This window comes from Carettochelys insculpta, chromosome 1, assembly GCF_033958435.1.
Source record: "Carettochelys insculpta isolate YL-2023 chromosome 1, ASM3395843v1, whole genome shotgun sequence".
NCBI lineage: Eukaryota > Metazoa > Chordata > Testudines > Carettochelyidae > Carettochelys > Carettochelys insculpta.
In genome coordinates this window covers 283,927,671-283,943,993 of record NC_134137.1, presented here as the reverse complement: position 1 = coordinate 283,943,993, position 16,323 = coordinate 283,927,671, and the positions used below count along the sequence as shown (strand labels likewise).

The 16,323-nt window shown below is 49.0% G+C and overlaps 1 protein-coding gene across 1 annotated transcript in view; it reads right to left on the bottom strand.

The window, feature by feature from the left end:
• The window catches only part of MEI1 (meiotic double-stranded break formation protein 1), a 70,742-nt gene that overhangs the window by 10,176 nt on the left and 44,243 nt on the right, over positions 1 to 16,323 (bottom strand). The window contains exons 23-27 of the mRNA XM_075010210.1: positions 8,469 to 8,579; positions 7,675 to 7,856; positions 4,528 to 4,609; positions 3,393 to 3,583; positions 2,893 to 2,974 (exon numbers count right to left, since the gene is read on the bottom strand). Coding sequence (XP_074866311.1) covers positions 2,893 to 2,974; positions 3,393 to 3,583; positions 4,528 to 4,609; positions 7,675 to 7,856; positions 8,469 to 8,579 — 648 coding nt within the window. The remainder of the gene's footprint in view (positions 1 to 2,892; positions 2,975 to 3,392; positions 3,584 to 4,527; positions 4,610 to 7,674; positions 7,857 to 8,468; positions 8,580 to 16,323) is intronic.

The following is a 16,323-nucleotide window of genomic DNA, read 5'->3' as shown; positions in this document are numbered from 1 at the left end:
ACGCACAGACAGCGATACTTGCTCTCGCTCTGGATTTGTGATATTGGTGAAAGATAAAAATCCAGCATAACTACAAATCACTGTCTCATACACAGACAAGCGTTTGCTGCTACAACCCCTCCAGATGACCTAAATGATTTGTTAAAATTTTTTAAAATTAAAAAATTTTAAAATTAAAAAAAAAATTAAAAAAATATGGCATCAAAGTTGTCAATTTTGTGAAGAGCTGCACTTTAAACACAGGACTTTTTGCTGCTCTTTGCACCGATCTGGTAGTGGATCATAAAACTCTTTTGTTTCACACAGAGGTACAATGGCTTTCCAAAGGTAACATGCTATCAAGATTATTCTAACTGAAAGACGAAGTGGAAATTTTCCTCAAGTAACAGAAGAAGAGTTATATCATGCATTTATGAACCAAACATTTCAACTTTCACTGGCATACCTCGTGGATATTTCTGAATCTTTGAACAACTTCAACTTGAAGCTGCACAGAAACGATGCCGCAAACATTATAGTGCACCACGATGCCATCAAAGTGTTTACATAAAAAAAATCCAGCTTTGGAAACATCAAACACAAGCTCAGACACTGAATTTTTTGTCTTTTCTGACATTTTCATCACTCACTGAAAATCAGGGTTTCCAAGAACTTTGTAAAGAGGATCTGAAGAACAAAACTGTGTTTCATCTGGACTGCCTTGCTGACGAATTCATCTGCTATTTTCCAGACAACTTTTTGGGCAACCCCATTCATAAATTTGTACGTAGTCCATTCATCATTGATGTTGACTCATTGCCAGAAGTATCGCAAGAACAAGCACTCGAAATAAAGTATTATTCAAGAGCAAAAGATAATTTTGAAAACTCAAGCTTTGAGAATTCTGGATAAAATATTTCAAAATGTACTTGTAGGTTGGAGAAGTGCTACATATTACTCTTCCATTTTCATCAACATACCTTTGTGAAAAAAGCTTTCCAAGTTTAGTTACATTAAAACCAAAACAAAGAAATCGACTGGATGTCAAAAACTATTTGCATTGTGCCCTTCCATCTTTCAAACCTAGGATGTCCCAACTTGTGAAGAAAGTACAGCATCATCCTTCACATTAAATTCATTTTGTTTCTGCTATTTCTGATGTTAAATTACATTTCTATTACATTTTTGGAGCAAGAAAAACTATTTGTGCTTATTTTTAATTTTAAATAAAATTTTATACCAAGTTTGTGTTTATTTTAAATTACGAATTGAATTTTTTGTTAAGTGGGGGGGGTTGAAGGATGGTAAAGAGGAGATGTGGGGGCATGAGGGTTTCTCAAAAATCATAAAGGGGGCATGATGCCAAAAAGTTTGGGAATCACTGATTAGACAGTGACAATAAAAACAGCCATCAGGTCAAATCAGTGGAGGCGTTATACTGATCCTGAACTCGAGAGAGAGAATTAAGCATGCTCCTGCAAGCAACCAGAGACAGACAAGAGACAGAGTATGTCTACATTTGCGCAAGATTGACCTGGTTAGTAGGTCAAACCAGCTCAATCTTCCAGGGTTTGATTTCGCATGCCTGGTAGGGACACGTGAAATCGAATTATCTGGGTCTAACCCTATACTCCTCAGTATCAAGAGTAAGGGAGGTCGACAGGTAAGGATGGCCAGTTAAGTCAATTGTAGAGAAGTTCAGATTTAGTCTTTTAAATGTGTGTTTTCACTTTTACTTGCTTATAACCATTTCTGCCTTTATACCTTTTATTTGGTACCATTTAACCATAACATCTGTTTAATAAGCTTGTTTTACCTTTACTATAGGCTCATTCAGTGCAGTGATGGAAGAGAGGATTTTCCCAATTAAATTAATAAGATGCAATGTACTGACTATTTAAACAGAGCTGCAAATGTAATTATCCATGGTGAACGTACAGCAATAGGCGCTGTGCATTGCGTGAAACATCCCTTTGAGGAACTAGGTGGTGGAAGCTCACTGCTAGGCAAGATTTGGGCTGGGAGGGTCTTAAGAGTTTGCTGGTGAAAAAGATTGGCTGGTGGGACAGGGAACTGATACAATCCAACCTTCAGCAATCCTCTCTTTTGTTGAGGAAGGGAGATAACACTGTGACTCTCCACTCTGGGTCTCACCATCAGTGTGTTACACTAAGATCTGATATTTACAGCTGTGGGCTCTTCCTTGTCAGGTAAGACCTACCCGTTTGTGACTGATTCAAATAGGTCATGGAGGACGGAACTTTTCTGTTTCAACACTGAAGACCGTGCCCATTGCTGTGTATAAGGAGACTGAAACACGGGAAACCTTCTATTCCACTGGCTCAGCTGCAAGAAACCTTCTGTGCACTACCAGAGTGCTCTGTGAAATGGGGTTCTTGAATTCAAATTCCATGTTGGACTCCCGATCTTTGGGAGAATCACCACCTCTACATGCCAATTCTCTGTGCTCCTAATCTAGGACCAAAGTGCAACCAGCAACCTACAGGTGAAAGGCTCCATATGCATTCTCCAGCACCCCCCAGTCACCTAGTTGTTCTGACCTCAAGGACTGAAACAAATGACCAGCAAGTGAAAGGCTCCATATCTCATTCTTAAGCTATTTAGTCTGTTCTACCATAGAAGACACAAGAATAGGGAATACGATTTTTGTTCTGAAAACCAACCATGGGTCTGTAACCACAGAAAGGGCTCAGTTCCGCAAGGGGCTGGGTGTTCTGGCCGGAATCTGACCAGGCACTGATGCACATGATTAACTTTATGCATTTAAGTAATTCCCTTGATTTCAACGGGACTATAGCCAGAGGCATGACTTCAGACATGTGCTTATTGGATCAGGGCCAGAATTCTCTGCTGGGCTTGAGACCCAAATGAGCAAGGACTGGGGAGATTTACCAATGCTCTGGTTCTTCCTATGCACGTAATCCACCAAGACCTCCAGGCAGGCAACAACAGTCTGAGACAGCAATAGATCTTTCTGCAAACACAGAGAGAAGAATGAGGGAGATGATGTTGAAAGAGGAAAACTCAAGATGCAGAAGGTGTACTTAGGTAAATTATGCTTTTCATGGCCCTGAGAGCTTGCAATGTACAATCCACTTACAAAGCCAGCTCTGCACTCAGTTACTCAGCCCTCATTAAGCCAAACAAGGCCAAAATTTGGTTCAAAGATTGTAAGACTGAACAACAGTGTCCCAAGGGAAACACTGAAAGCCTCACATTGCTAAACTGGGCAAAGTCCTGGAGTATGTACTGTATATAACAGCCCTGCACTGGCTGTGGTGCTCTCAGACTGACAGAAATCTGATCAGGAAGGGGTGACATGCCTGTGGGTCATGTTATTTGAGGTGTATTTCCTCAGACTAATCTGTGTTTATTTACGTCTGTAAGCATACCTGGACCAAAAGGTTCTGCAGACTGACGACAAGTGAGAGCACCTGCTGTGTGGTCAGTGGATACAAGGAGGCATCGTCCTCTGATGAGAACAGCTGCATACTGCTTTGGGCTGCGGGCTGGACTACGAGCGCCAGCAGGGAGGAAGAGAAATTCTGTCTGAGGAGGGCTCGCAGGAACTGAAGAATACTGACTGCACACACAACAGCTTGTTATTACAACACAACGTTTCCGTCCTCTGCCCCAAACTCATAGACACCATGAAACCAAAAGCTTTCAGCACCAAGGAATGCAACCCTGCACACGAATGCCCAGAGCAAAGCCTGGGAGAGGAGAGAAGGAGAAGTCTGGTGAATTTATTTTCAGGGCCCATTGAAGGGAGACTGCAGGGGCTGGTATCTACAGGCACGAATGCCACCAAACCAAATCCCCACGCATCCTGCCTGCAGCATCACTTCCCTTGTTACTCTAACTCTTGCTCGGTTTCAAGCCCTGCTGCCTACCTCTATGGCAGTTTTAAGAAATGAAAGAATATCTATCAGGGACGAAGACCAGCAAACTTACTTTACCTTCACTCCAGGTACCCCAAAGCCGAAAGGTACCAAGATCCCACCTGCCTGTTCACCTCCAGTACATCAGACTGGAGTGTTGTTTTTGCCTTCCAACTGCCCTCCCAACATTCTCCCTATCTACTTGAAATAGTCTTGGAACTAGGCAAGTGCCCGTTATTGTTTCCCAAGGCAATAGGAGCATGACTCTAGATCTGCGGTGCCCAATATGTTCACCGCTTGCCACATGTGGCGAATAGCACACGGCGTTGTGGCAAATACCGAGGTGGCCAACCCACGGCTCTCGAGCCTTTAAAGGAGGCTCCTCCTGAGAGCCGCCCACGGGAAGTGCCACTTGCCTGCTCCACACCCCACCACTTGGTGGGAGAATCGCATGGCGGCAGCTCAGACGGCTCTGGTGAGTTGCTGGCATTGAATCAGAATGGGGAGCTAGAGCTGCCTGGTTGTGGGGGAGGAGGGCTTTTATTTAGCTAATTATTTATTTAATAATATAATGTGGTGAATATGGAAAGTGTGGTGATCCTTGAATTCCTATGGGGAAATGCTGCTCTAGATAACCTCTGCACACCTACGAGCAGCGCCGTCTTCTTTCTTCTGAAGATGACTGCATTCAGGAGCTTTTCTACATCCAGCAAGATGGCCTGGTGGACCTAGCACAATGGAACACCAAGAGAAAGAAGAATGAATAAAACTTGTCTCTGGTGTTGAGTCAACAGGGTACTAGGTGAAAATCTATCCTCTTATGTGCTCTTAATTCTCACAGATTCCAAGGCCAGAAGGGACCAGTGATTATCTAGTCTGAGAATAGCATAGATTTTTCCTGCAATAGCTTCTGCAGGAGAGCTGTTAGAAAACATCCATTGCCAGTAATAGAGAATCCACAACCACCCTTGGTAAATTGTTCCCATGGTTAATTACTCCCACTGTTAAAAATTTAAACCTCATTTCCAGTCTCAATTTGTCTCACATTAACTTCCAGACATTGGATGATATAAGCCCATTCCCTGGTAGACTAAATAGTTCAATGTCAAAATATTTATTCCCCACAAAGGTACCTACGGACTGTAATCAATTCTGACCCTGCTGTCCCTGTCTTTTTTTAGCCCGTGTCCATAAACGACCATGTGGAAATATGTGACTAAGTAAAGATGACAAGATTTCAGGAGTCAACTGGGGAGGGACTGGCTGGGGCCCTAGCTCCACTTACTCTCCACAAAAACCAACAAAAGTCCTGTGGCTGTGGCACACCTTGCAGACTAACAGATTTTTGGAGCATAAGCTTTTATGGGCAAAGACCTGGTTTGTCAGATGCATTGGAGTGGAGATTCCAGAGGCAGGTCTAATTATACAGGCCCATGAAAAGAAGGGAGTCCCAATCAAGAGGAAGGCCAGAGTTGATGCGGTCAATTCAGTCAGGGAGGATGTGGCCCTCTTCCAGCAGCTAATGTGGAGGTATGAACAACGAGAGAGGAGAAACTGCTTTTGTAGCAGGCTAGCCATTCTCAGTCTTTGTTCAATCCTTGATTAAGGGTGTCAAATTTACAAATGAAATGTAGCTCTGCAGTTTCTCTTTGGATTCTGTTTTTAAAGTATTTTTGTTGCAGGATGGCTACTTTTAAATCTGCTACTGAGTGTCCAAGGGACATTGAAGTGCTTTCCTATAGGTTTTTGTATGTTACTATTCCTGATATCTGATTTGTGTCCATTTAGTCTTTTACGTAGAGACTGTCCAGTTTGGCCAATGTATACAGACAAATGGCATTGCTAGCACGATAGCATATATTACATTAGTAGTTGTATGGGTGAATGACCCCAGTGGTGCGGCTGATGTGGTTTGGTGTGGTTGATGTGGTTAGGTCCTGTGATGGTGTCATTGGCATAGATATGTGGGCAGAGCTGGCACCAAGGTTTGTTGCAGGGATTGGTTCCTGAGTTAGAGTTATTGTGATATGATCTATAGTTGCTGGTGAGGATTTGTTTAAGGCTGGCAGGCTGTCTGTAGGCGAGGACTGGCCCTCCTCTCAAGGTCTGGAGAGTGAGGGATCATTATCCAGGATGGTTTGTAGATCACTGATGATGCGCTGGAGAGATTTTAGCTGGGGGCTGTAGGTGGTGGCCAGTGATGTTCTGTAGCAGGTGGCTTCTAGGAACACATCTGGCTCTGTCAATATGTTTCCTTACTTCCCCAGGTGGGAACTGCAGTTTTAGGAAAGCTTGATAAAGGTTTTGTAGGTGTTTGTCTGAGGGATGAAAGCAAATGTGGTTGTACCTTGGTGCTTGGCTATAGACAATGGGTCATGTGCTGTGCCCTGGTTGGAAACTGGAGCCCTGTAGGTAAGCATAGCGGTCTGTGGGTTTCTGGTATTGGGTGGTGTTTGTGTGACCATGTGTGGATCTCTTGTGTAGACTAATCCAGGCTGAGGTTGATGGTAGAGTGGAAACTGTTGAAGTCACGGTGGAACTCTTCAAGAGCCTCCTTCCCCTGGGTCCAGATGATGAATACAGTGTGGATAAGAAAGGGTAAGTGAGATGACAAACTATGACTGATTTGTCTCATGGCCTTTATTCCTCACCTGGTATCTCATTGTGCTGGTTTGTAAGCCCTGAGAAGCTAAGCCCTTTCCGGGTTACAGACATATCCAATGAACAAGTAAGAAACACATCAGTCCTTCTATGCAGAAGTCCAGTGATGCAAGGGATAACAAGGGGCTACAGGCCAAAAGGCTCCAAACTGTGCCTGTCTGCTTTGCTCTGCCTTTTGAAAAATACTCTTTCCTGGCCATCAGTGTTAGGCCCATAGGTGCTGACTTGGAATACTCTAGGGCTGGAGCATCTATGGGGAAAAACAGTGAGTGCTCAGCACCCACCTGCAGCCCTGCTGATTAGCTCCTTCTCTTCCCTCCCACTGCCTCTTGCCTTCCGCAGACCAGCTGTTCAGTGGTGTGCAGGAAGCCGAGGAGCCAGGAACAGGAAGACATAGGGGAAGGGGCAGGAAAAGATGGGGCAAAAGGGTGCAGTGTAAGTGGGGCCTCAAGCACACAGTGGTCAAGCACCCCTACCCCACAGAAGTGAGGATGCCAGCGTCTATGCTTAGGCACCAATCCTGTACAAGCTTATGCACTTGGGTAACTTCAGTGACTGACTACAAGCTGCCCTGATATCTGCAACAGGACTTCCCACGAGTCAGTTTCAGCATTTGCATAAGCGTTTGGCACAAACTTTGCAGAATCACAGCTTAAATTTGTACTCCTGAGGCTTTAACTGCATTTTATCACAAAGGAATGGCACTGGCATATCTATTTACGGGGGGAACTCACTTCCTTGGTATTACAGACTACTCCATTCACAGTTACCTGTAATTTACAGCATGGGTGTTAGCCTCCTGAAAAGCACCTGTAAAATGTATTGCTCCATTCCAGAGAGGTTAGCTATTTTGGGGAAAGGAGAATTTGGATTTTTTTCCCCAGGGTCACCACTCTTTCCCTTGAGCTCTCAAATGGTCGACATCTTAGGTAGCCACTTGACAGGATTCCCTAGCCCTCTGACAGGCTGGGAGAGGAGACCAGAACTAGGAATCTCCTGTATATAATAGTAACTGTGAAGGTCAACAGAGTCCAGGCCAATGTGAATCATTTCTACCTGTGAACAGGGATTTTATTTTAGCATTATGACTCTTCCTTCACAGAGTGGGTTCTGGCAGAACTGCAGTTCTAACCTGAGAGTTGAAACGGTGCTGATGAGCTAAGAGAGAAGCAGTCAACAGCCAAGCAGAGCAGAGAAGTGCCTCCTCGGATGATGATAAAGTAGGTCCAGGGTAACAGGACAATGTCCAAGTGAGCTCCAAAACCTTCTGGAGCATCTCCAACAAAGGCAGGTTGGAGAGCAGCACAGCCACCACTAAGCAGGAGAAAAGGGTAAAATGGGCTTCAGCAGTCGCTGGGATGGTACAGAAGGAATCGGAAGGTATTTCGCACAAATCATTTAAGCAAGCCACTACAACAAAGAGGTAACCAAAAAAACCCCTCAGGGCAGAGCACATTAAACCAGAGGTCCATCAAGTCCGGCATACCACTGTCTGCCATACAGGTGTCATCAGTTAAGGGGAATCAGTGCACATCTGTCCAGGTGACAGCTCATCACCTCCACAAGGAAGTCCAGAAGGATTTTTTTTCCTTTCACTACCATGACTATGCAGTTGTCCAGGTACATTATGTGATTGGGGTGTGTTTTTTGACTTAGGGTTCAGGTTTTGGCCGCTATGGAGCAGGAGACTGTCTTTGTTTCACTTGTTTGTTCCACAGTTAGATAGCACAGTGAGCCCCTGTTGCCTGGCAAGGGCTACCACCAATAGCAGAAAGAGGTAGATCAAGATGATCACTGTACTAGATTATTTTAATGCTTTTTAATTTAGTAACTGTACCTTACCTTAGTTAACCCAGCTACAACCATGATGAAACTAATTCAGTGAAATCATCCAGTCCAGTGTCATCTGACACAATTCCACCTCACCTCTCTGTTGACTACAAGTTGTTGTCTGGTGAAGGCTCCAATACAGGAAGTTCAAGGAAGGCTGCAGCAGCTCAATGTCTCCTGGTCTGCATTTTCCACAAAGGTTACTGACTAGAGGACAGAATAAAACATACTAGTACACAGCACCCTCAAAAATATTGGACATAGTGACAATTCTGAGCAGCTCGCTTCAAGAAAGATGCCATTTAACTGGAGAGCAACAAAATTATGGGCGAAGTAGAAGGACTGAGGAAAATTAACGAAACCAACAGATTAATATGGCTAAACAAAAAGCATAAATATTAATGAAGCCCCCCTGATGTGCACAATGTTTAGCAAATACAGAAAGGCCCCTGCAACAAAGAGATTATGTTCTAAGCTAGACCAAGTGCAGCAAGAGATGACAACAGCAAAACAAAGGACTGGGGTAGTGAGTATGGGAGGATGAGGGGTTCAGTAGTGATAGATTAGGAGACAAAATGGTTATTACATGTTACATATGTCTCTTGTTTGTTCCTAATATGAAACATTTGGGAGTGTAGTAAAAAGGCCTGGGAGAAGGTCAAGGACTGAAAGACTAAGTGCAGAACTGCCACCTCAGACCAGCACCAGGCTCTATCCGGTCCGGTACTGTTTCAAAGGAAGGCCAGGACCACATACTTCAGAAGAAGGTGCAAGAAACACCAATAAATGAATAGCCTGCCCATTGATTATTTATGTTGCAATATAGCCTGGAGGTATTCTAGGTTAGTATAAACACAACAAAAAGACACCCTGCTCAGAAGAGCTTACACTGTAAAGAGATGCTTCTTCCTAACCCTGACCTCTTTAATTACCTGCTCACTGAGAATATGTGGAACAGTCTCACAAGGAAAGCAGTGGAAACAATAAAACATGGATCTTTTAAAAAACAACAGAATATCTTTGGGTTAAGCTTAGAGACGGAAGCAACAGAGGTGATGTTGTGGTTAGCGTTTGCTATAGACCACCAGATCAGGCAGATGAGGTAGACAAGCGCTTCTTCAGACAACTCAGAGAAGCTTCCAAATCACAGGCCCTGGTTCTCCTGGGAGACTTTAATCACCCTGATATTTGTTGGGGGACCAATACAGCAGCACGCAGATAATCCAGAAAGGTTTTGGAGAATGTTGGGGGTAACTTCTTGATACAAGTGCTAAATGAACCAACCAGGGGCCATGAGCAGCTTGACCTGCTGCTCACAAACAGAGAAGAACTAGTAGGAGAAATAGAAGTGTGCGGCAACCTGGGCTGCAGCAATCACGAGATGGTGGATTTCAGGATCCTGACAAAACGAAGGAAAGTGAGCAGTAAAATACAGACCCATGATTGAAGAAGAGCAGACTTCAACTCCCTCAGAGAACAGATGGGCAGGATCCCCTGGGAAGCTAATATGTAGGGGAAAGGAGTTAATGAGAACTGGCAGTATTTTAAAGAAGCTTTATTGAAGGTACAGGAAAGAAAGGTTACTCACTGTAGTAACGGTGGTTCTTCGAGATGTGTCCCCGTGGGTGCTCCACATTAGGTGTCGGGCTCGCCCGGCGCCGCAGATCGGATCTTCCAAGCAGTTTCTGCCGGACCGCGCATGCGCCGGTGCGCGCCGCTCCCCCGCGCGCTCCCAGCCACGTGCGCGATCCGGTCCCCGCCAGTTCCTTGACCAACCGCCTCGGATGCTCCTGCAAAACACTAAACAGAGATCCGGAGCGGGGAGGATGAGCGGGTAGTGGAGCACCCACGGGGACACATCTCGAAGAACCACCATTACTACGGTGAGTAACCTTTCTTTCTTCTTCGAGTGTCCCCGTGGGTGCTCCACATTAGGTGACTACCCAGCAGTAACCCAAGATAGGAGGTGGGTAATCGGATTATGTGCAGCTTGTCCCCGAGAGGACCGCTGCCGAGAGACAGGTATCCTCTTGGAATACCCTGTGAAGGGCGTAATGTTTGGCGAAGGTGTCACAGGATGACCAGGTCGCCACTCTGCAAATGTCTTTTAGCGCAACGCCCTTGAAAAAAGGCTGTTGATGCTGCCACCGCCCTAGTGGAATGAGCCCTGGGCGTGGCCAGTAAAGGAGTCTTTTTGAGTTTGTAGCACATTTTTATGCAAGATACGATGTGCTTAGAGATTCTCTGCGAAGAGAGACATTCTCCTTTTGATTTGGGAGCGATAGAGACTAGGAGCCTATCCGTTCTCCGGAAGGACTTGGTCCTGTCCATATAGAAAGCTAGCGCCTCCTCACATACAGGAGGTGTAGGCGCGCCTCCTTGTTAGAGTTATGAGGCTTTGGATAAACAAGGGTAAACAATAGGTTCGTTAGTATGAAACTCTGAAAGAAACTTTAGGAACAAGGGCTGGATGCAGCCGTATGGTTACCGCCTCCTTGGAAAAACAGTGCAGGGTGGCGTTGCCATAACTGCCTCAAGCTCGCTCACCCTGCGAGCTGACGTGATTGCGAGAAGAAAGGTCGTCTTCATCATAAGGAGGCAGAGGGAAACCGTGGCCAAAGGCTCGAACGGTGGTCCCCTTTTCGCATTAAGCACCAGGTCCAAGTTCCACAGAGGTGGAAGCGGTTTCTGAGGGGGGTATAGGCTTACCAGCCCTTTGAAGAACCTGGTAACCATGGGATGGGCGAACACCGTGTGCCCTTCCTCTTCGTGTCTGAATGCCAAAATGGCGGCCAGGTGGACCTGAAACGAGGATAGCGAGAGTCCTCCTCTCTCGAGGCCCAGTAAATACTCTAATATCACAGCCATAGGCACCGAAAGGCGGCTAGCTGTTTGGTAGAACACCATGCCGTAAAGCGAGTCCATTTCTGCTTGTAGGTCTTCCTGGTGGAAGTCCTCCTGCTACTTTCTAGGACTTGCTGCACTTCCTCCGTACATGTGCTCTCTAGGGAGCTGAGCCATGGATTAACCACGTTTGTAGTCGCAGGCCTTGGGGGTGCGGATGCACTATGGACCCCTGGGCTTGCGTGAGCAGATCCAGCGCCACCGGAGGGGACATCGGTGGCCGGTCCGACATGCGCAGGAGTAGGGGGAACCATTGCTGTCGATCCCACGTTGGGACTATCGGGATCATTCAGGTTCCTTCCCTTCTGGCTTTCTGCAACACTTTGTGGATGAGCACTGTGGGAGGGAAAGCGTAAAGCAGGGGGCCCCTCCATGAGATCGCGAAGGCGTCCCTCAGGGACCCCCGTCCCAGTCCTGCCCTGGAGCAGAATCGTGGGCACTTCTTGTTGTGCTGAGTAGCAAACAGGTCTATCTGGGGAAAACCCCATGCGTGGAAAAATCGGTTGCAGCAGATCGGGACGGATCTGCCACTCGTGCGTGAGTGCGAAACGCCTGCTCAGCTGGTCTGCCTTCACATTGCGAGCGCCTGGTAAGTACGAGGCTTTCAAGGTTATATTGTTGGCGATGCAGCAGTTCCACAACCGGACTGCTTCTACACATAAGGCACGGGACCGAGCTCCTCCTTGCCGATTTATATAAAACATGGTGGAGGTATCGTCTGTACTGATCCCGACTACCTTGCCTTTCATTTGGTCTCGAAAGTGTCTGCAGGCGTTGAACACTGCTCTGAGCTCCAGTATATTTGTGTGCAGTGACTGCTCCATGGACGACCACAGCCCTTGCGTCACCTCTTCGCCCATGTGTGCTCCCCACCCTATGAGGGAGGCATGTGTAGTAAGAAAAACCAATACGTGTGGTTGGTGGAAGGGTACCCTTGTTAGCAGGTTCCCGGGGTTTACCCACCATTGCAGGGATTTGCGCACCTCTGTTGTGGGCGACGCCATCCTGTAAACAGTGTGTGCTGCCGGTTTGTATACGCTCGCCAGCCAATGCTGCATGCTGCGCATGTGTAACCTGGCGTTCTGTTCTACGAAACGTCGCTGCTGCCATGTGGCCCAGCGGCTGTAAGCACGTCAGAACCGGCACCATAGGGCTGAAGGTGAAGCCTTGCGCGAGGGAGCCGATGGCCCGAAAGCGAGTCTCTGGTAGATACGCCCTCGCTGTAATAGAATTTATGCGTGCCCCTACGAACTCTATGTCCTGTGTGGGGTCTATCTTTGATTTTGTCAGATTGATAAGCAGGCCGAGCGAAGAGAACGTGCCTGCTGTGACACATATTATGCGTAGTACCTCCTCCTTCGAGGCCCCTTTGAGTAGGCAGTCATCCAGATACTGGAATATAAATACCCCCTGTCTGTGCAGGTAGGCTGACACCACTGCCAAGGTCTTGGTGAAGACTCTGGGGGCTGAGGAGAGCCCAAACGGTAGGACCTTGTAAGTCGAGGGCTGCGAACCAATCTCCATCGTCTAGTGCCGTAAGGATGGAGGCGTTTGTGATCATCCGAAAGCGTTGCTTGCGCAGGTACCGGTGAGGCCTCGAAAATCTAAGATGGACCTCCCCGTGAGGAAGTACCTCGAGTAGAACCCTCTCCCTTGCAGTTGCTCCGGCACTCTTTCCACTGCCCCTACAAGCATGAGATGGTCTACCTCCTGCTTGAGCCTCGCTACATGGGAGGCCTCCTGGAGGTGGGGCCCCGGGTGGAGGTCATGGCGGTGGGAGCAACTGGGAGGGGATGGTGTACCCCGTGGCTATGATCTCCAGCACCCATTTGTCTGTGGTGATCCTTTGCCACTGGTTATAAAATGGTCGGATGATGGCCTTGAGCACTGGTTTCGTGCCCTCTGGAAGCGAGTCCATGAGGGAGGTTAACCTAATGTGGTTGTCGAAATTATGGTTCGCTAGATGCGCTGCGTAATTTGCCATTGGCAACAGTAGCGTGGAGGAGAAGTAGACCTTTCTGCCCAACCGCTCTAGCTTTTTGGCATGTTTGTGTGTTCCCCCACGTTGCGACGACTCCACCACCAAAGAATTTGGTTGTGGGTGGCTGAACAGGAACTTCATGCCCTTCGTCGGCACGAAGTTTTGTTTTTTTTTTTCGCTCTCTTGTGGACAGGCGGAATAGTCGCAGGAGTCTGCCATATCATAGTGGTAGACTCCAAGATTGCGTCATCAGCGGTATTGCTATTTTGGAGGAGGCCGGAGGTCTCAGATTTTTGAGGAGCTTATGGTGTTGCTCTTGCACCTTTGCTGTCTGGATGCCTTGCGTGAAGGCCACCCTCGTAAAACAGCTCTTGGAACTGTTTGAGATCGTCCGGAGGATGGACGTCCCCCGGGGCCGTAGCCTCATCCGGGGAGGAGAGCGAGGAACCGCTGGGGTACGTCTCTCTGGACCCTTCCGGTTCCTGCTGATGATGGTACACCCTCTCACTAGAGGTTTGCGAGGAAAAATCTCGGGGTTCCATAACCAGTCCCCCCTGAGATGCTTAAGTCTCTGTCCCTGGTCGCAATTGCCCTCGGGGGTACGAGATCGTTTGTAGGGATTTTTCTCTAGTAGATTGCCGATGGTATCTATGCCCTGCATGGTCCCAGCCAGGGTGAGGCTGGTTGCAGAAATGGAGAAGGGGGCTCCGGGTAGGCTGGGGGGGGACCCCTGCCTTCTAGTTGGAGTCTGCAACATAGCGGAGGGCTGTGAGAAAGCAACTCCACAGCCCTGTGCGGAGAGGGGCTGCAATGCCCCCTCTTGTGTGCAGTCTTCCCCCTCCCTTGAGGAGGTAACTCCGCCCCTGACATACAGGGGATCCCGGCCCCGTCCGCACCGAGCTCGGCACACTCGAAGGCGGTGCCGCACGTGCGGTGTCCTTCGGTGCCGGCAGGCTGCGTGCCTGCGCGCTCTGCACCGCCGGTTTTCCGGGGGTCGGTGGTACCGGCGCTTGTTTAGCTGCCGCCCTGCCTGCGGTGCGGGGCGGCTGGCTGATTATCGGAGGCTGAGCCGCTTGCACGTGGCTCTCCGTGCCGCCGCCGATCAGCTGTTGCTGCGGCTGGGGGCTGCTCGCTCCTCCCGTCCCGCTTGCTGTTGCTGCCGGCAGGGATCGGGCTGGGGGGCATACAGGGGATTCCGGCGTCCGCACCGAGCTCGGCACGCTCAAGGGCGGTGCCACACGTGCGGTGTCCTCCAGTGCCGGCAGGCTGCGTGCCTGCGCGCTCTGCACCGCCGGTTCCCCGGGGGTCGGTGCCGCTGCCCGCGGTGCCGCCGGTACCGGCGCTTGTTTAGCCGCCGCCCTGCCTGCGGTGCGGGGCGGCTGGCTGATTATTGGAGACTGAGCCGCTTCCACGTGGCTCTCCGTGCCGCCGCCGATCAGCTGTTGCTGCGGCTGGGGGCTGCTGGCTCCTCCCGTCCCGCTCGCTGTTGCTGCCGGCAGGGATCGGGCTGGGGAGCATACAGGGGATTCCGGCCCCATCCGCACCGAGCTCGGCACGCTCGAGGGCGGTGCCGCATGTGCGGTGTCCTTCGGTGCCGGCAGGCTGCGTGCCTGCGCTCTCTGCACCGCCGGTTCCCCGGGGGTCGGTGCCGCTGCCTGCAGTGCCGCCGGTACCGGCGCTTGTTTAGCCGCCGCCCTGCCTGCGGTGCGGGGTGGCTGGCTGAGTATCGGAGGCTGAGCCGTTTCCACGTGGCTCTCCGTGCCGCCACCGATCAGCTGTTGCTGCGGCTGGGGGCTGCGCGCTCCTCCCATCCCGCTCGCTGTTGCTGCTGGCAGGGATCGGGCTGGAGATACTTTCCTCCATTTCTGCGCTGATGGAGTGAGGGAGGCAGCTTTCCTTTTCAGGGCCCCGGAGGGTCCCTCCTGCTGCGGCCGCTCCGGCGCTTCTGGCTGGAGGGCCTTATCAAGAAGCAGCATTTTTATCCTCATCTCCCTGTCCCTCCGTGCTCTGGTTGTTAATTTAGCGCAGAAGGCGCATTTCTGTGCCACATGGGACTCCCCCAGGCACCTTATGCATAGACTGTGCCCATCGGACACTGGCATCGCCTCTCGGCAGGACTCACGTTTTTTTAAAGCCTGAAGAGGACATTGTTGGTGAGTCTTTGAGTTTTTAAGTGGGTACTTAGCACCTTCTTTGTGCCGTTTTCCCCATCCGATGGCCTGCCTTAGCAGGAGGGCTGATGGCCCTAGCTCCTGGCCTCCGGCGCTTGTTACTGGGACTGGCTGAGCTGTCCCTCTCCTAGCTTGTTCGTTGTTGTTTTTTTTTTTTTTTTCACAAAATAACAACCGGCTAGCTTATAGTAGCCTAAGTGCCTGAAAAAAACTTTAAAGAAAAACAGATAAAGTTGTTGAATACGCTACTTGGCCTTAGCCTAGTTGGATTCCGTCTGCAGCCGACGGCGGTTAAGAGGAACTGGCGGGGACCGGATCGCGCACATGGCCGGGAGTGCGCGGGGGAGCGGTGCGCACCGGCGCATGCGCGGTCTGGCAGAAACTGCTTGGAAAATCCGATCTGCGGCGCCGGGCGAGCCCGACACCTAATGTGGAGCACCCACGGGGACACTCGAAGAAGAACAAACCATCCCAATGCACAGTAAGAAAAGCAAGTATGGTAGGCAACCAGCTTGGCTTACCAGGGAAATCCTTGGCGAGCTTAAACTCAAAAAGGATGTGTATAAGAAGTGGAAAAACTTGGACAGATGATTAAGGATGAGTATAAATACATTGCTGGAGAATGCAGGGAGGTAATCAGGAAGGTGAAAGCACAACTGGAACTGCAGCTAGCAAGGGATATCGAAGGTATCAAGAGGCTTATCCTGGAGGGCGCAGGGCCACAACTGGATAAGGGAGGTAACCTGGTGACAGATGATGTGGGAAAAGCTGAAGTACTCAATGTTTTTTTTCAACTCTGTCTTCACAGACAAGGTTAGCTCCCAAACTACAGCACTAGGCTATGCAGCATGGGAAGGAGATGAGCAACCCTCAGTCAGGAACGAACACATTAAGA